Source organism: Eleutherodactylus coqui, chromosome 8 (assembly GCF_035609145.1).
Source record: "Eleutherodactylus coqui strain aEleCoq1 chromosome 8, aEleCoq1.hap1, whole genome shotgun sequence".
NCBI lineage: Eukaryota > Metazoa > Chordata > Amphibia > Anura > Eleutherodactylidae > Eleutherodactylus > Eleutherodactylus coqui.
The window spans coordinates 10,822,874-10,843,447 of NC_089844.1; the positions used below are offsets into that span (position 1 = coordinate 10,822,874).

The 20,574-nt window shown below is 44.9% G+C and overlaps 1 protein-coding gene across 1 annotated transcript in view; it reads right to left on the minus strand.

Annotated features, from left to right (window-relative positions):
- The window catches only part of LRP1B (LDL receptor related protein 1B), a 1,872,788-nt gene that overhangs the window by 683,784 nt on the left and 1,168,430 nt on the right, over positions 1 to 20,574 (minus strand). Inside the window, exons 25-28 of the mRNA XM_066577770.1 lie at positions 17,141 to 17,338; positions 6,194 to 6,398; positions 2,532 to 2,696; positions 1,586 to 1,830 (exon numbers count right to left, since the gene is read on the minus strand). Of these exons, the coding sequence (XP_066433867.1) occupies positions 1,586 to 1,830; positions 2,532 to 2,696; positions 6,194 to 6,398; positions 17,141 to 17,338 (813 nt within the window). The remainder of the gene's footprint in view (positions 1 to 1,585; positions 1,831 to 2,531; positions 2,697 to 6,193; positions 6,399 to 17,140; positions 17,339 to 20,574) is intronic.

Below are 20,574 nucleotides of genomic sequence, written 5' to 3' on the forward strand. Positions count from 1 at the left end.
TCCAGTTTCCTCTCACACTTTGAAAACAAACTAACATTAAGTCAGTATCACATTTGTCGGAGTTTGAGCTATGGAATGTAGACAGGGACTGATGTGAATGGTGACAATAACCACACGCTACAGTATATGTTAGTGATATAAGCAACAGAAAGAAATTATTAGCCCCCTTTAAAGAGACCCTCCGCTCCCGGGACAAAATTCTGCCCAGGGACCAGAGGGGGCAATTGATATTACCTGCCAGCCGTTCGGTCCACCATTATCGCTAGGATCTGCTGCTTCCCAGGTCCCATTTCTGCTTTCCAAGATAGTCACTGGAATCTACTGACTACCTAATGCAACGTGTATTAGGCTACTGATTTGCTAAATCTGCTCTGTGATTGGTTGCTTTGCTCACATGATTAGTGCTGGTCAATTACAGATCAGCAGGAAATGCTTTGGACTACTGATGCACAATGAGCATAATGTAGTTCGAATATTGTGGCAGACATCTTTGAAGATGGAAATGGGGCACAGAGGATAGACAGTAGGTAAGGGTCCATTCACACCCGCATCAGAGGTTCTGTGGGGAACCTCCAGTAAAGATCCTGCAGAAAATCCTGGACTAAATAATACGACATGTTGTGCTATTTTTTACAGTAAAATACCAGTTGGAATACGGGAGGCCGGACAGACCCCGTAATACTCATGGGGTCCATTCGCTCCATCATTGCCAGATCCTGCAGTTCTGGTATTTACGTTGTTTGACTCCAACAACAGCGACAAAAAACGGAAATCACAAGGCAGCATAGTGGTTCGGTGGTTAGTGCTGGGGCCCTGGGTTCAAATCCTACCAAGGACAACTTCTCCCTGTACCTTCTCCCTGTGTCCTCCTAGCACTCTGGTTTAGAGAGCACACTTAGACTCGAGTCCCAATAGGGGTTGCGCTGTATAGGCTATACAAATGTGAAAAAAATTAAAGAAAAACATGGTGCAGATGTGAAAGAGGCCTAAAATAGCTCCGCCTTCAGTCCCTGAACAGTCCTGGGACTGAAGATTCACTTTAATCCACTCTAAAACAATGCTGTTGCAATACCGTGCCGAACCACACGGTGTGCTGTTAAGGAAAATGTCTTCTTAAATGGCACATAGTATAAAGTATTTAGGCAAGTTAGTGGACTCATGTAAAGTGCCATCCTTTGTTAGAAATGGCAGGAAAATCATGAAGGAACATGCTTTTGTTATGCACATAGGGAATCAGAAAAAAACGAAATCTCATCCATCATAAATGATGTTATTGTTTATTTATTTAGAGCCTCGTTTGCACAGAGAGCAAAGGTAGCAGAAATGCAGTCCTAAGCTCTCGCTCACGACCTGAAAGTTGCGAGTTCCATCCCCACGTGGTTCAGGTAGCCGGATCAAGGTCAACTCAACCTTCCGAGGTCGGTAAAATGAGCCCCTAGCTTGGTGGGGGGAGTAATAAATAAATTACCTGAGAGCTGAGGAATAAGTTGATGCTATACAAATACAAGTTATTTCTGCTCAACATTAACATTTTGTTTAATTATAGCCCGTCATGAATTAGGAACATTGTATAACGTAGTCTCACCTTGAGGCTGACGACTTGGATGGTAGATTTGTATATCGAATGGCTGAGCGCTGGTCTTTTGTATGACGCTTACATTGTGACCCGTCCATTTGTTTGCCTTAGACAAAGTGTTCGTTCTCCAGTCTGTCCAGTAGACATCACTGCCATACAGTGAAACAGCAAAAGGGTGAGAAAGGTATTCATGACCCCGGATGATTTCTCTCATGGAGGTTCCATCATAAAGAGCAGAATATATTGCATCTGACCTGTATACAAAGACAGACGTATGAGGGTTTACTGGTAACTATTCCTATTCTCTTACTACAAATATAAAAAGGATGACGAAGAAACCCTGATCCCCAGAGGGCTGAAATTGAGGACACCAAAGGGCTCTGATGACCTGAGGGCTGAAGCAAACAGCTTGGAAGGACAGGGAACCTCCTTTACCACCAGGACTTGGTCCCAAAGTGGACGGCAGTGCTTTGGAGCTGAAAGCATGGAGTTAGGCTGCAGGATATGTGAGACAGGTCTGACACAATAGTGAGCACTATGAGGACAGTGGGCTGTCATGAGAGAAGTTCAAAGTGCCTTGTACCGCCGAGGTGCTCCCCTTATATGGAAAATTCTCCCTTCACCTCCACCTGTCACCATCGTGCCATACATAACGCCACCACCGGCTTCATCAGGAGTTGGCCCTCCAGTTATCTGACATTCATAGCCTATACTGAAGATAGCCCAGCATAACTCTGGTAATAAATATATACCCCAGCTGCCCATGGCTTGTGTGTGGTACCACAGCTGTGCCCCACTCACTTTCATGTAGAAGAGCTGCAATACCAGATACAACCCCTGGACAAGCGTGGCACTGTCCCACCCATCTTCCATCCTGAAATCAGGAAGTGTGATTTGTATCAAGCCTACAGTTCTTTATGTGCATTGGCCACCATTGTAGGTCTATGGATTTTACCTGGCATCCGTCCACACAATTCTTCTCTCAAAATGATCCACAGTGAGACCGTTGGGCCACGCTCCACTCTCCATGTCCTTGTAAATAATCTTCCTGCCCGCTCCACTCATTGACGCCGACTCAATACGAGGAAAAGTGGCATCCCAGTCCGTCCAGAACAGTATACTGCACTCAAAAAGATGAAAAGTGTAAGTTATGTGACTTGTTATGTATCAGCGGTCCGCAGCGCACAACCTTATGCAGTGTATTAATACAAGCTCCGAGGGCAGTAATGTAGATTCTCATTGACTGAGCCGCTGCTGGGATCTACTAGAATGAAATGATATGTATCAGAATTCCCAGAAGCGGATGCTCTGTATTCTAAAGCCAAGTACAATGTATTGTCTGCACTGCTGGACCTCTTAATATGCATCATATAATATATATAAACTGCGCTGGTTTAGCACATACTGCGTGCGGCCGGCTATGGATAATAGCAGTGAGGCTAAAAATGGTTGAAGCTCAAGTAAAGTAACCATCTTAGTAAATAATCCTAAAACTGTTAACATTGTAAACCAGGAACAGCCTAAATGTGCGCTCACACCGAGCGAAAAATGTATCAAAATCTGTGCCGCTGCTGTGGATTTTGTTGCAGTTTTTGATGCAGATCCACAGCAGATTTCACCCTTTGAATTGAAGCAGTGACATCTGCGGCAGATGCACATCAAACGCCGTGTCAGAACTTACATCGATAGCATGGATTTTGACTCATTTTTGATACGGTTTTGATGAGGATTTTGGTGCAGATTTTCCACTAGGTGTGAACTGCCGACTGCGCCATATTCACCTTATTGGAGCCAGATGTAGACTGTGGACAAGAGGGGCTCTGTGGTCTACAGACTCAGACAAGTTCACCTAAATGGGACTGAGCTGCCATACCAGATGCAGGCTACGGCCATGAGTGAGGCAACAGCCAACGGGCTCAGCCAGAGGCGTAGCTAAAGGATCACGAGCCTGAGTGCAAAGGTTTATCTTGGGGTCCAACCCAACTTCTCTTAACCTCTTAACGCAGAGGCGTAACATGAAGCTCCTGGTCCCCAATGCAAAACCTGTAACAGGGCCCCCAACTGTGATGCTTTATTCATAGTACTGAGCTCCCTCTATGGAGAAGAGAGGCCTTATGGGCCCCCTAAGGCTCCTGGGCCCGGGTGCAACCACATCCCCTATAGTGAGAGTCATATTCATTTAAATAGGACTGAGCTGCAAAAGCAAACACAGTCTATGGACAAGAGTGGCGCTATGGTCAATAATAGGCTCAGTCGAATTGACCTTCATGGGCTTGAGCTGTAGTACCAGGCAGCACCTGTACACAAGAATGGGGCTATTCCTGGAAAAAAAGCAAACATTTTCTTTCTAATGTGAAACAAGCCCTTCTGGCATCATTTTATGGGTCTGCCTCGTCTCCCAGTAACAGTAGAGTGCCATTAACGAGGCATATAAGGAATGAGATGTAATTAATAAACATGCAATATCACAATCCCTCTCTGCGAAGCCGAACTCACACAATAGTGATAAATTCAACTTCTGTAAAGCAAACTAAAGTTCCATTAAAATCAACTGAGTCATTGAGCAGCATTATCAAATGATTCCTTCAAACAGGGAATATCTCAAATGTTAGACTGAAAAGGTCAAGTACCACTTAATGTAAATGTCAGAGCGAATGAGGAGATGTAATAACTCCTGTTCCTTAGAACGCATTAGGGTGATGATGACCTCAGCTGGAAAACCCGCGCGTTATTACAACCCAGGGCGGGCGGAGGGAAATTAGGCAATGATAAGGATCTATTGTTACCGCGGCCGCCGCTGATTTCAGCCTCATTTCACCGCCAATATCATGGCGCCATTAATAGTTCCGAACAACAATCATGTCTTACATGGAATTAGGCAAATCGAAGTTGGAATCTGATGACAACTCTTCTCAGGGAGGCGACAAGACAAAAAGACAAAGATGCAAAATGTTCCCAGGTGACCCTACACTTTATACTAATCCATACAGGAAGAGCCCAAATAACAATCCCCTCATATATTCGGGTAGGAGTAAATTAGGAGGGGGGGGCGGGATTTAAAGGGGTTGCACTTAGGATAACTTCCTGATTGGTGGGGGTCTCGCTACAGAAACAGAGCTTTTTTTGTGGGATTAGGTGCATTTTTCAATGGAGGTACAGCATTTAACCCCTTAATGGCACGGCCTACTTTGGGCTTAGGGATGCAACGATTTTTGGTGGATTCTCATCTCCATTTTTCAAAAGCCATGACCTTTTTATTTCTCCTCCTACGGGGCCGTATAAGGGTTTGCTTTTTTGCGAGACGAGATGTAGTTTTTATCGGTGCCATTTTTGGGTACGTTGACCGTATTGTAATACTTTTATTATTATTTTTTATGATAGCAGGGAGAGAAAATTATCAATTCTGCCAAAGATTTTTGTGGGTTTTTTTTTTCGTAGTGTTAATCCTGCAGTTTAAACGACACAATACATTTTTTCTGCGGGTCGGTACGATTACAGTACCATAATTCTTATATATTTTTTATGTTTTTTTTTTAACATTTCTGCAATAAAAACCTTTTTTTTGGAAAGAGCTCTGTGAGGGCTTATTGTTTGAGAGATGAGCTGTAGTTTTAATTGGTATTATTTTGGGGTACATACGGCTTTTTTGATCACTTTTATTGCGTTTTTTTAAACACTTTTGGCTGTGCAGAATAAAAAGCACATTCAACTTATTTTATGCATCGTTACGGACACGACGATACCAAATATGTAGGGTTTTATTAATTTTTTTAAAATTAATTTATGCTAATATGAGAAAATGCACAAAAAAGGGTTATTTTAACTTTTTTGTACATTTTTTTAATTTTTTTTACACCATTTGTGTCTCTGTGGGGGACTTACATCATAGCGCCGATGATCACTATGATAAGGCATTGCAAGACTTATGTTAAGAACTGCAATCTGAGTTACATGCAATAATGGCTGTTGTATGCGGGTGAAGGCTGCCGAAGACAGCCAGTACCCGCTGTGTATGGATTGGGCTTGGCTCCTGAGCCCGCTCCATGCAAACCTCAGCTACATCTGAAGTACATGCATGCTAAATATCGCTGAGGAATTGAAGGAAGATGCATGCAGGAAAAGCTGATAAAGCGTTCTGAAGCAGGGGTGCATGACTCCCTAAGGCCCCCATACACCTCACAGAAAGTTCATCCAAACTTGCCAACTTCAGCAGGACAGTTCAGCTGCCATTTGTGTAGGAGGGCCTCCCGACTCTCTCATGACAGATGTAATACCACATGCAGCCTGCAGACAATAGTGGTGCCTTTCTGCTTCATGGAAGGTTTCTATCCTCCCTGAATTCGACTTTCAGGTCTTGGACTGTGACCTTCATACCCCTCGGAGGATCGAGGTCATGACAACTGCTGCCGGGGTGAACATGCTGCAGCAAGAAGCTAGCAGATATCTGGATCCTCACAACCTGGGGAATGACACTTCAGTGCGCCCGCACTCCGCTCAAAGGCAATGACATAAGTGCTTTAAGCTTCTGCTGGAGGGTCACTAATTACACGCATACAAATATATAGCTACATATCCCACTCCATACATGCAGTTAAACAGCGTCTGACATTGATTTACCCGTATCGGGGATCCAAGGCGATGGCTCTCGGATGTTCCATTCCTCCAGCGATTAACGTCGATCTCATTTTGCCATCCAATTTAGCAACTTCGATTTGATCCAAATTGCTGTCTATCCAATACATGTTCCCAGCTATCCAGTCTATGGCGAGCCCCTCCGGTGTGGCCAGGCCGTGCTGGATGACCACCTCAATGCCGCTGACACCTAGAGACGGAGGAGAAAGGTCAGAGATCCTCCGATGGGCACAGAAATACCTTGGAGCGACAACCAGCCTGCTATAGCTTAAAACTTAGTGAAAACCGCTGGTAATGAGGAACAAAAGTGTCTTTGTGGTCTTTTTTTCATGGCTGAGAGCCGTTGACACGTATCACCATTACATTATCCACCAATCAGCTCTTATCATTCCATGTCCAATACTTCTGCTTAACCCTTTACAGTTTAGCACTTTGTTCTGCAGGAAAAAGATGTCTCAGTTTTGGACCAACTGAACTTGTTCCATTGATAAGGCTGTAGCTCCGCGTCTATCAGGGCTATCAGCTGCTTTTACTAGCATTTTAAGGGCTCTTTCACACAAGCGTTAATCAGCCGCCATTTTCACGGTCGGCCTATATACGCTACGATCTGATGCATTGGATTCCAATGCATCAGATCACATGGCCGCATTCCTGTGACATAAAAGCACTAGGCCGGGCCAATATAGCGCCGGGCGTTTTCACGCCCAGGCGGAATTTGTCGGCTACTGCATGGACTCCTATGGGAGCCACTGACAGCGGCCGGAGAAGGGAGGTGGGAGGGAGTCTAGCAGTGTGACTGCTAAACTCCTTCCCCCTTCTCTCCTCCTCTCCAGCTGTTTGCAATGGGAGGGGGCGAGACAGGGGCAGACCTAAGCGCTGCCCTGTCCCGCCTCCTCCCATTGCCGGCTGCGAACAAGGGGCGGAGTGGAAGCTTAGCTCTGCCCCCGTCCCACCCCTCCCATTGCAAACAACTGGAGGGGAGGAAAAGGAGGTCAGCCGGGGGAGGGGCAACAGCATGGCAGCCACGGCGTATATGTGCGGGGCCTGGGCCCTCAGAATAGGCGCACAAATGTTAGATATGTGTGCCCGTTGACGTGTTTTTACACATCAGCTCGTAGCATATATAGACCGGTCATGAAAACGGCGGCCAATATACGCTCGTGTGAAAGAGCCCTAAAGCTGAGATTCCAGAAATGTATCTTTAAGGAATGAAAGTGGAGGTGTAAGGCCAAGTGTCCACGGGCGATTTGTCATAGCGTGATCTGCGGAGATAAATCGCACACGGAGCGCGCAGGACATGCTTCCCATAGGATAATTGTGGAAAGTGCAACGCAATGCACACAATTTGCCGCGATTCTCTGTGATGAACCCATCATTAAGATAGGTTCATCATGGAAAATCGCACAGAAAATCGCGGTGACATTAGTGCTTCTCGCGGTGGAATATCACTCATGATACTCGGTCCTGCCCGTGGACACTCAGCCTTATACTGAGCTTATATGAATATCGGCAATTAGTCTGGAATTCTATCCATGAGTCCAAAAGGATACCTAAAACGGGTGCACCCTGCACTTCATATAGAGTGAGGAGCTGGAGATGATAAACATAGCAGAGAACCCGGTGAGATGCCTTCAGGTAAGGATCCAACGGCCTTTATTAAAGCAAACAAGGATGGGGATCCTACAATGGGATCAATGTGACTTAAGCCTCATGTGCGCAGGCGATGGGTTCTGACGCCGGCCGCATCACGGCCGAAAACAACTACTATGAAGAACAGCTGCGATCGAATCCCAAACCTAGTTAGCGTTTCCTCATCTATTCACACGAAAAATACGCTGCAGCTCGGACGTCCGTCGGTCGGCAGGAATCCTCAGAATGACTTCTGAAAGGTTAAATAACGGCAGCTGTCTTCTTTTCTGACGCAGCTAAGCTCCCTCCCCTTCTGCCTTTTTTTTCAGCTCCCATAGGAATGTGTGAGAGCTTCCAGCGTTTTTCGTCAAAAGATAGGTCAAGACTTATCTTTTCACGCATGCCCAAAAATCGCTCCTGTCACTGAATGCATTGGAATCCAATACTTCACACGGTTGCGATTTTTGGCCGATATATTTTATCATGGCTGAACAGACGCATAAAAACGCCCATGTGAGTGAGGCCTGAGGTGTGGAAGAGGAGAATGTGTGAGTATTAGGATGGCATACTCACTATAACACTAACCAACCCACTAAGGATACCAGAGGAGACTACCTAGTAGTGGTATTGGGGGTATGGTACTGAATGGTACTGGCGATGAACAAGGGGGGGGGTCTTGGGAGTTCAGTGCAACCTTATAGGTTTTATCTGGTAATGTATAAAAACACTTTAAAAGTCTGATAAACTATAGTATTTACCCAACCAGCTACATAATAGCATCATTATAGCAAGTATATCATTTTACTGTAATATATATATATATACCCGTGAATATGAGGTAGGATATTTCTTCATATTCAACCACTTCTATGATAGCGGCCCTCCAGCCACTTCCCCGCTGCTCCGATACTGACAGGATACATGATCCGCTCTTCTCGCTAATCCAATTAGATTCAACCTCTCCTGCCTCTGCTCCTCGCTCTCGGCCTCCCGCAGGTGAGTATGGCCGCTATAGGGTTTGATAGGGGATCATTCTAACTAGTATGCAGCCGGGTAGATTCAGGATATAAGCAGAATAATGATGGCAGCCAGGTATTATTTGGGAACGCTAGGGGTTACATCCTTCATGTCGAGCGCTCCCCCCCCCCCCCCCCCCCCCCATCGCATCTAAACAACTTTACTGAAAAAAGAAATACATTTTCCACCCTTATACAAGGATTTAAATAGTGAAAAAATTAAGGAAAACTTCATTTTGCTTCCGAAAAACAGGAATAAAACTAATAAATAAACTTCAAAATGGTACAAATTATTCCACAAAAAACAAGTCCTGTACGGCTCTGCCAACGGGAAATAAACCCGCCAGGAGCGTGGAGCCGCACAAAAAGAAGAAAGTGTTTATATTGTGCAAAAGTCATAAAATGTCTATAAATGTAATGTTAGTGATGTGTAGAATAACGCGAACACCATACTAAATCACAAATCACTCGAGTGAGTAGGGCCTTATGCGAGTACCTGCCCGCTCGTCTCAAAAGATTCTTGTGCCGGCGGGGGGGAGCGGTGAGTTGCAGGAGTGAGCAGGGGGGAGCGGGGGGGGGGGGGGGGGAGAGAGATCTCCCCCCCGTTCCTTGCCGCCACCCGCCGGCACCCGAATCTTTTGAGACGAGAGGGCAGGTACTCGCATAAGGCACTACTCGCTCGAGTATTTGCCCTTAGTGAGTACGCTCGCTCATCTCTAATCACAAACACACAATGGGGAAAAAGCTTATTTTCTGTGGTCCCCAGCAAAAAAGAGAAACAGTCCAAGTTATTTAATACATTGTATGTATGCAAGATTAGGTATAAAAACTAGAACGTCTACCACAAAATACCAGGCGCCATGCAGCTACGAGAAAGGTAACAGATGCTGGAACACAAAAGGGGAAATGACCCACTAATTCGGCTCTGAAATATATTTGCGACGTGAATTCAAAATCCACAAGAAGAAAAGGGAGATTTTTGGGAGGATTTTTCCTATTTGATTGTTGGGCTTACAGGGGGTTGTCTGTTACAATGTAAACGCCAGGTGCAGATGTGATGAAACAACAAGCCATATCCGGCCCTGGTGACGCCTCACTGCAGTCCCGCTGACTGCTAATCAGTGGCCGCCCGTTCGCCTGGAAGCAGCACTCCCATCCTGGGTGCCATGATGCCAGGAGTTATGAATGGTGCCGCTGTGGCTTTTGACATGTGACTGCTGTCTGCTGAGGCTACAGTATCATCATTCGGAACTCCTGGCATCATGGCACCCAGGATGTGAGCGCTGATGCCAGTAGAATGGGTGGAGACACTGCAGCGTCTGACCGGCAGGCAGCAGTCACCTGACGTCCGCTGTCAGTGCAGACTGGGTGAACAGCGGGGTTGCAGCGCCGGATCGCTGGGGCCGAGGATGCGTTGGTGCTGCTTGATTTGTTGTTTTACCACATCTGCACCAGAGATTTAAGCTTAAAGAAGTAAGCGGACGTCCCTGTGAAGGCATTGTGATACATTGTGACTAACTATCTTCAGGATAAGTCATCCATAGCAGATTGGCAGAGGTCCAACACCCCTCCAAACAGCAAGAGCTGTAATGTGAGTGCAAACCCCACCATTGGCCTTGGGCAGCTGTATGAGGTGGTTGGAGGTAGTCGGGATTGTGGGAACAGTAAGCAGGCTTCACTGCGCTTTTCCCATAACTTCCATAGAAGTCGTGGGAATTTGTGTAACCAGCGCAGCACATTGAGCTACACTATTTCCGTAACGCCGTAACGTTGAAGAAACAGCGTGGCTCGCTGCGCTACCAGTATGCTATTTGTGTGACTCCCATTGACTTCTACGGGAGTTATGGAAACAGTGTAGCCCAGCAGTACTCAGCCTTATCCATAACCCCGACTAGCTGGTCAAAGTGGTGACCCGATCACGGTTATGTTTGGCTGAAATGACACAATGGACTAAGCTAAAGAAGTAAGAGCTGCCTGATAGATATGCAAGAGAGGGAAAACATGGCGGCCGGACTCGGACATTGAAAGGCGTTTTGTAAAGTAAGTGGAATGGGCAGAAAATAAGAAGAAAAGCAGAATGTATGAAACATGGAATGTAGCCGGATAGAATTATGTGTGGGTGGGTGGGCGGGGGTGGGGATGGGAGGGGGGGGGGTGTTAAATCTTCAGGCTTTACAAGCTTTTAATCTCTTCTTTATATGTTAAATGAAATACAGTAAAGCGCATTACCACTAACGATCCTGAGATACGGATCTCTGAAGAGACGGAATTAGCAGGAAATTTACGTATTTTTTTTTTTATTCCAATCAAAATTAGAAAAAAAAATTTGCAGAAAGATAATTTGCACTTTAAAAGAAAAAACTTAATAACGTCTCGTGTTTTGAGGCTCGGTTCATATTTCAGCTTATTTTTAGTCTTAACAAGATTTTTCTATGTAAATATGCAAAATATGTTGAGCAACTTCGCAGATACTTGGCTTGACTTCCATCTGTAGATGTTGTGTCTAGAGCTGCGGAGGACGGCCGTTCGGCCGGGCTCACACGAGCACATGGTAAAACGCTGCGTATAAAATGTGGCGCTGCGGTGACCGCGGGTATGATGGTGTACGCCTGTGCATCGCAGTGCATCTCACGCACTCACATGCAGCGGTTTCCAGGTTTCTTCTTTGTTTTTACTTTCCTTGTTTTGTTTCCAAGCAGCATGCGTGTAAACCGCTGCACATGTGCGAAGTACTTGTGTATGTGCAGCGTTATCATACGGACCCACAGAGAACAGTAGGGCTCTATCGCACATAATAAGCGGTAAAATAGAACCCGCTGCGCTATTTTTTTTCACAGGTATTACATGTCAGGAATGTATGAATGGACCAATGAAAATCAATGTACTTCATTGACTCCATTCACCGTGTATATTGCGTGCGTAATGTGCAGTAATATTCCGCTCACGTGAGCCGCCCAGATCCGCTGAGAGGGTAGACTCTACAAGTCCTCGAAAATAGAAATGCTGGCCTTGCTTGATATGAAGACACCCAACGTCTCAGGAATCGGGACCCTCAACCTCTGCTGACAATGTTAAGGAGTTGTAAAAGAAAATTTGCAACAAATATTGTATTCTCTGTAGCGTTCCTGCCATATGGCGCATACACCTCCTGTGCAGAGCCTTGTATTTACGGTGCGGACAACACAAACCCCGTGAAGTTGGATTCTACTGTCTTGTTGTTAAAGAAATGACCTTCAAACCCTATGAACTATGCTATGGAGCTCAAAGGCAAGGGAACGGGGAGGCCGGACCGAGCTGATTTATACGCACTGGGCGCCCTGTTCCTGTGTTGTGTCCCTTCAAAATCTGCGTATGCTGATAGTGTTACTCTTCTCAGCTTGCTCTATGCACATGCTCTGCCATAGATGAATGGGCGAGTGAGCACACAAAGCAGAACCATGCATGGACTTCAGAGGGACACGGTGCAGGAAGGGCACACCGGTGAGTATGACAACGCCCCCCAGACTCCCTATTCTCTCAGCTTTGAACCCCATAATGAAGTTTATGAGGCTCAAAGATCATTACAGGTTATCCAAGACTTAAGGCCCATTTAGACACAACGATTATCACTCAAAATTTGCTAAAAAGTCATCATTTGAGCGATAATCGTTGCGTCTGTCTCACGCCCGTCGTGCAGGTTTCGTTAAAGATTCGCTCATCGTTTGTCTTTCAGTCCGCGTAAAATCCGTTGTTCGGCCGTTTGCTTCTCGTTTGGTTAACATGACATCGTTCAGTCGTCCAGCGGTTTGAGGGGAGTTTTCAATGCAAACACTACACAACAATAATACAACCACCGAAAAGCCCGACCGCTGCCTCCATTTTCCTACGATTTTCGTTAGGTTGAAAACGTTTGTCTTTAAACGCAAAACCATCGCTCACTTTTATCGTTATAACGAATTTTGAGTGATAATCTATGGGTGTAAATGGGGCTTTACAGTAAAAGTAAGGATTGGTCACCAATATCAGATCAGTAGGGGAAAGGCCTCTAACACGCAATTATTGGAAGGGTCTATCTCGCTCATGTGAGTGATGCAGCATCTCCATTGTATATCAAGCACAACACACACAACAGTTTCTAGCGGTTGTGTCTGGTTTTGCGGCACAATCTAAGTGCTCCAGCCTCTTTGAACAGTAAGAATGGGAGTGCAGGGCACCCTGGATAGGTCCTGGTAGTGGGAGACTCGATTATTAAAGGGGCAGACAGGGCAATGTTCCACAAAGACTGGGATCCTTGAACGGTATGTTGTCTTCTTAGCGCTTCAGTTTGACACATTGCAGATCGAGTTGACGGATTACTGGAATGGGCTGGTGAGGATCCAGCGGCCATGGTGCACATTGGCACCAATGACAAAGTTAGAGGTAGGTGGAAGGTCTTTAAAAACGATTTCAGGGAACTAGGATGTAAGCTTAGGGCGAGGACCTCCAAAGTAGTCTAAAATACTACCTGTACCATGAGCCACACCAGAAAGGCAGCGAGAGATTAGGGAGGTAAACAAGTGGCTCCAGAGTTGGTGCAGAAAGGGGGGTTTCTGGTTCCTGGAGAACTGGGCTGACTTTGCTGTCGGCTTCAGGCTCTAACGTAGGGATGAGCTGCATCCTAATGGTGAGGGTGCACCTGTGCTGAGGGAGAAGATGGCTAGAAGGTCAGAGTAGTGTCTAAACTAAGGACCGGGGGGAGGGCAACCAGAGAGATAGAGGAGGAGACAGTGACCTGGGACTAAGTAATGAGAATGGTGTTGGAATGGTGGGAGGGGTTAGTACAGTTAGAACTGGCAGAACAGTTAGTAGGAATACACTTAATATAAAACATAATCAAAACCTTCTAAACTGTATGGTGACTAATGCTGGAAGTCTGACTAATAAAGTAGATGAACTAGAAGTAATAATGTCTGAGGAAAACTATGACCTAGTGGGAATAACTGAGACCTGGTTGGATGAAAGCTGTGACAGGGCGGTTAATTTACAGGGTTACAGTGTTTTTAGAAGAGATTGTAAAAAACAAAGGGGCAGGGGCTTGTCTTTATGTAAAATCCTGTTTAAAACCCACAATAGGGGAAGATATATGGGGGGGGGGGGATGAACATGTGGAGTCTCTATGGGTAGACATACATGGAGGGAAAAACAATAATAAAATCATCATAGGGGTTTCTATAGACACCAAATATAACAGAAGCCGCTGAAAAGCTATCACTGAGGCAAATAGATGAAGCAGCAAATCACAAGGAGGTCATTATTATGGGGGACTTTAACTATCCGGATTTAAACTGCCGAAACCTGTGGATCTAATAAAAGGTAAAAACTTTCTGTCAATTACTAAAGTTAATTACCTTAACCAACTTATACAGGACCCGACTAGAGGGACGGCTATTATGGACTTAATACTAACCAACAGACCTGACAGAATAACAGGGGTGCAGGTTAGGGGGCGCCTGAGAAATAGTGACATAATAAAAAACTTTCCTCTTGTCTTTCAAAAGGGAGTTTTATAAGGGAGCAAAGAAAATACTAAAATGCCATCGAAATGAGAATACGTGATCCTAGGATTTGTTGGAAGAAGAGACCCTACATATGGATCCTCTCTCCAGATATGGCCATGTCTACGTAATGTGGAAACACACCAGAGTTTGTGGTTAAGTAATGACAACATATTTCTTTTTTTCTCATTGGATCCTACGGAGAGCGGGCCTTGGCTCTGCCATGGACATCATTAACCAAAATAGTCGGATAACCTTCCTCCTTATAGTGGTTTTGGAAAATGCCAGCTTCTTGTTTAGAAGTATGAAATTCAGTGCAGTTTCCCCTTATTCTCCTAAACCAGCGGTATGGTGCATATTGTTTTCATTTTTTCTAGTGCCAACTGTCAAAATCAGTATAAGGCTGAATGCACACGGGCACGCACGGATTCCATATGGGGCATCTTGCACAGAATCTACCTGTGCCCGCGGCCAGTGACCCTGTGTACCTGTCATGTCTTCTTTCTTTTGTACTGCGGATGTGCGTGGATGTCCCGGCCGGGCGCGGGCGCATGTACACAATACAGATTTTAAAAAAATCTTCTGCTTTTCCTGTGGAACCCGTGGACGAGCCACGGATCGGATGGCTTCCATTGACTTTAATAGAAGCCGTCTCTGCGGGAACTGCAGTAAAATGTAGCATGCTGCAATTTTTCATCCGCGAGTGGAAATCGCAATTGGTTTCCTCTCGTGTGCATTAAGAACCATTTTTCCGATTCAACCGCACTGGATTCTGCAGCAAAACTCCCCCGTGGGCGTTAGGCCTAATTGTTGATGTCTACCTTTTTGAAATATGTTGATGCAATTATTTTCTTACTGTCATTACGATGTCAAGAAATTCAATCTCACAAAACCTCTTTAACTGCCATCACACTGGGATTGTATTTCTTGACCTAGTAATGACAGTAAGAAAATAATTGCATCGACATACTTCAGCTCTATTGATTTCGGCAGTGGTGCCTGTAGGTTTAATATTTAACTCATGCCCATCCTGAAGCCACACAACCCCTTTAAGGACAGTTTGCTTCCCCAATTGTTATTACTGATGTTTGCTCAAGAAGCCTCCACTGTTGCCCTTGTCCCTCTCATATCTCATGGCTCGTGAACACAGATGTATGCGAGTTGTGCCCGACAGTCTTGTATGTAACCAACGTCACATAGTGCATGGGCATACGTCGGTGTGCTGCGCGAGACCCGCATGTAGTAGATATTACGTTTCTGATTCAGGTTGGTGATATGTCCCAGACTAGATCATGTTCAAATTCTTTCCACGGGAACCATCAGTTTGTATGAAAGAACGCCCATGTGTATCGCCCAATTGGCTATAATGGGTTGATGTGTCATACGTGAAATACACGGACGGCAAAAGGACCAAATATGCGCCGTGTGCATAAGCCCTAAAAGCCCTATACCGCACATGCATATTACGCAGCACTAGGCGCTCTACATTCACCTATCTGGGTGTTTTTGGCGTGTGGGAGGAACCCATGCAAACATGGGGAGGACATATAAACTCTATGCAGATGTTGTCCTTGGTGGAATTTGAACCCAAGACCGCAGTACTGCAAGGCGACAGCGCTAACCACTGAGCCTCCATGTTACCTGGTATAACAATGATACTGCTCTTATAGAGCGTATAGATAGAGATCACCAGGTAAGTCATTCCAATATGGGGAGTATGGCAAGCATGGCGTCGGATGAAAACCACCTTAGGTAAGTTAACAAAGGTTGATAAACTCAGGACCAAAACACGCCTGGAAACATGGAAATAGCAGGTTTAACGGGCGGAGGGTGTTGAGAGGTGGGCGAATGTGGATGGAGGAACGAGGCTGAGTTTGCAACATACCTCAAAGTGAAAATATATAGGACTGAAATATTGGCAGTTGGCATCAGACTAGAAACTATCAGAGGGACAGACGGCAATGAGAAATGTTCGGAGGAGCTGTAACATTTAGGCCAAGGATCCCAGATCTGCTGGAAATACATGAAGGAACGACCTACCAGAGCAGCCGTCTCTTCCAGGAGGTGTAATTGGTGCACCTTAATCAACCATGGAAGGACCCCGTGGGGTCCTCCAAAGAGGGGGAATTAGAAGTTTGGTGCAAAAAGTGTTGCAAATGGTATGAACTACAGCTAGTCATTCAAGAGATAAACCCTCGCAATAAAAAACATTACGGGACTTTGAATGCAGTGACCAAAAAAAAAAAAAAAAAAGATTTTATTGTGCAAAACCGGAAAATATAAATTTTGATATTGTCCTAATTGTAACAACTCACAGAAAAAAACGTATCATGTCATTTAACGCCGTGATAAAAACAAAGACACAACGGCAGAATTGATGTATTTTTTTGTCTCTGCCCTCCGAAGCAAGAATTAACAAAAGTTGTACAGTATATAAAATGAAAAATGGTACCAATAAAAACTACAGCTCAAAAAAAAAACAAGTCCTCATACGGCCCTATCGGTGAAAAGATAAAAAAAGTTAGGGTTTCTTAAAACTGGAGATGAAAATTCCCCAAAAATTGTTAAAACCAAATCAGGTCACGTCACTAACGGGTTAATTGTATATTAATGTGCTTTTTAATTACATTCCCATTTATAACCTCTATGTGCCAACACCCTCCAATCCAGAACCATCCAGAATGATCGCCTCGGTCAGTAAACAGACATCAGTGAACATTAGTGACTCTCCATTGGCTTTGATGTTAGGGGTCTGACGCCCCCCATTGACTCACCTGATGTCTCCGATAGTCGACCTCTATATATTTTGTCCTCCACAACATCAGTCCAATACAGCAAACTCTGATTAAAATGGAAATCCAATGCAATCGTGTTCCTTAAACCAGGCACTAATAGGCTGTAATCCCTTTTATGAAGGTCGATCCGTCTTATCTCATGACGGATGGAAAAGATGATGAAAGCTTCAAATGTATCTGAAATGAAATTAAGCACATTATTAGTAATAAGTTAATTAAGACTAGAGATAATGACTATGAAGATGGAAATGGTAATTTGAAAGCTGGTTGCATATAACAATTATAGATATGGGTCACAGTACGCTATATAGCGGGACGCACGGATCCTGGGATACACTGGCCAGATATTTAAATTTTAACGCCATGAATAATGGATGGGCTGAGTGGTGGCTTTTCTTCACCCAGGGAGAGGTTTAGTTTGCTGCACTACCCCTGTATGTCAATGACCTGGCTGAGGTGGTGTAATGCCCCCGGACCAGATGAGAGCAAGAGTGGCGCTTTCTGTTGGCAAATGCCATGCAAGTAGCAACATGGCTTGGGGGGGCCGAAGGAAACATGCAGGACCACATGTTGTTAACCTCTTAAGAACTAAACATTTTTTGGCTTCCTGTTCTATTTTTTTTCTTTAGTCGATATGTTCCAAGAGCTAGAACCCTTATCTCTTGTATCGAAGAGATACTATCCTGGAGGACATCAAGGGAAATAGCTGTATAACTTCCTATAAGCATGGGTTTAGGAGAGATTGCTCCTGTCAAACCAACCTGTTCAGCTTCTACGAGGAGGTAAGTTCTAGAGTGGACCGGGAGTCACTGGATCTTGTGTATCTGGACTTTTTCAAAGCGTTTGATACTGTGCTGCATAAAAGGTTGGCATATGAAATGAGAATACTTGGTCTGGGCAACTGTGTGTAAGTGGGTAAGTAACTGGTCAGTGATAGAAAGCAAAGGGGGTTATTAATGGTACATACTCTGATTGGGTCACCATTACTAGTGGGGAACCATAGGGGGCAGTACTGGAGGGGTCACCACTACTAGTGGGGCACCACAGGAGGCAGTACTCTCTCCCTCCGGCTCTCCCCTGCTCCCCGCCGCAACTCACCTGTCAGCTACGGCAGCCCCTGAATCTTTCGGGACGAGCAGGGAGATACTCGGCTAAGGCACATTACTCGAGCGAGTAGTGCCTTAGCGAGTATACTCACTCATCCCGAGTCACCGTTACTAGTGGGGCACCATAGGGGGCAGTACTGGAGGGGTCACCATTACTAGAGGGGCACCAGAGGGGGCAGTACTGGAGGGGTCACAATTACTAGTAGGGCACCATAGGGGGCAGTATTGGAACCTATCCTTTCACTATATTTATTAATGACCTGGTAGAAGGATTATACAGTAAAATATGAATATTTACAGATGATACAAAACTATGTAAAGTAATTAACACAAGAGAGAAAAAAATAGAGGTACATATAGATCTGTATAAGGTTACAAATAGATCTGGATAATGTAGGGGCAGAAAATTGACAAATGAGGTGTAACACTGATAAATGTAAGGCTCTGCACATGGGCAGGAAGTACATGTCACCAGGCGTGTAACTACAGGGGATGCAGAGGATCCGGTTGCACCTTCGGGGGCCCATAAGGCTTCTCTTCTCCATATAGATAGCCCAGTACTATGAATAAAACATTGTAGTTGGGCCCCCGGTTACATATTTTGCACTGGGGCCCAAAAACGTCATGTTACACCTCTACATGTCACCATTACACACTAAATGGGAAACCACTGAGGAACACGGACATGGAGAAGTACTTGGGTATTTTAATTAACTGTAGGCTTAACTGGAGCAGCCAGTGTCAGGCAGCTGCTGCCAAGGCAAATATGTTCATGTGTGCATCAGAAGAAGTATAGGGGCGCATGATGAGAACATCGTTCTTCCTTTTTACAAATCACTGGTCAGAGCAAACATGAAAATGCTTGAGCAGATACAAAGACGGGCAGCTAAAGTAATAAATGGAATGAGCGGATAACATGAATGAGAGGAATTTGTTTCCCCTAAAATTAAAAAATCGGCATATACTTCATGTAAGTTTTTTTTGCCTTCCTCTGGATCCATTTTGAGAAATAAATAGGCTGAATTAGATGGGTGTATGTCTTTTTTCAGCCTTATACGCTACGTCACTATGATTAGGAGGGAGTGAACTTCCTGTTGATTGGTTGATGGACTGGGTAAAAAAGTCAACTAGGCAGTGATCATCTGGGTGCAAAATACAGCTAGGTGGTAACTCAGCAGTTTTTGCAGAGAGCCTTGTGAGTAGAGAGCGGCCCCAGTACTAGGAGAGCTGGGAGAGAGCAAGAGCAAGAGAGAGAGACTCGGATTCCTGTAGTGGTGCTACCCAGCTGTTGCAACGCAAGTGCAAAAGGGAGATCTGCCAATTATCCAAGGAAATGTCAGCTGCACTTACCAATCAGAAGAGCTGAGCTGTCATTAGGAGAGAGACCACTAGTGTGATCAAATAGACCAACAGCCAGTATCTGGATATTACAGCTTGGGTGGTGTGTAATCATGAGTACCATCCCCCAAGCTCTTTACCAGCTGGATTATTCTGATTCCATTGATGTACAACCTTCCCGAAGGTCCACCTGCACCTTTCTTTTAGCAGATTTAGTCATTTGATTAACCTAAGTTCCTGCAAACCTAAGTTACTTCAGTGTCTACAGAGCCATTTGCTCCTGACCATGTAAAACCATCTGTTGACTGTGATAATTCTATAGTGGGTACACAATATTAACCCTTTCCAAGCCATTGTCTGACGTCTAAAGACATTCTGATTGAAGGCTGCACAGCTCCGATGTCGGAGGACAACCGGTAGGGTATTCTTACTGTAGATTACTGGCCGCTCTGTGGTCGGGGGCCTCTCCAGCATGTCCCATACCGCAGTACTGGCTCTAGCCAGCAGATGGCACCATTGTATAATGGCAGAAAGAGAAAACCCCTAGGAAACCCTGAATGCAAAATTGGATTGCAAAGGGTTAAGGATACCCTACTCGTTGGGTATAGACGGAGTTATAGCATTAGTTGAACATTAGTTCTATCTAAATTATCCTGTTGTATGTTATTGCCATATATTTTCTTTATCGTACACTCAGTAAAGCATTGTTTGTTCAGCTGAACCGGTGTAGAGCCGCTCCATCACCAGCCTTACATTCCACACCTGCAACCGTTTCATCTATACAACATGGACTTTTACAGAAACATTGTAAATGATACGTGCAGCATAATAAATGTTGTTGGTTTTAAACCTCTTATAAGAAATTCAGCGCTTGGTTTGTCTATATCTATCTGGAAGGGGCGCTGTTCCTTGGTTTGTCTATCTCTGTCTGGAAGGGGCGCTGTTCCGGCTTCCTTGCTCATCAGTGAC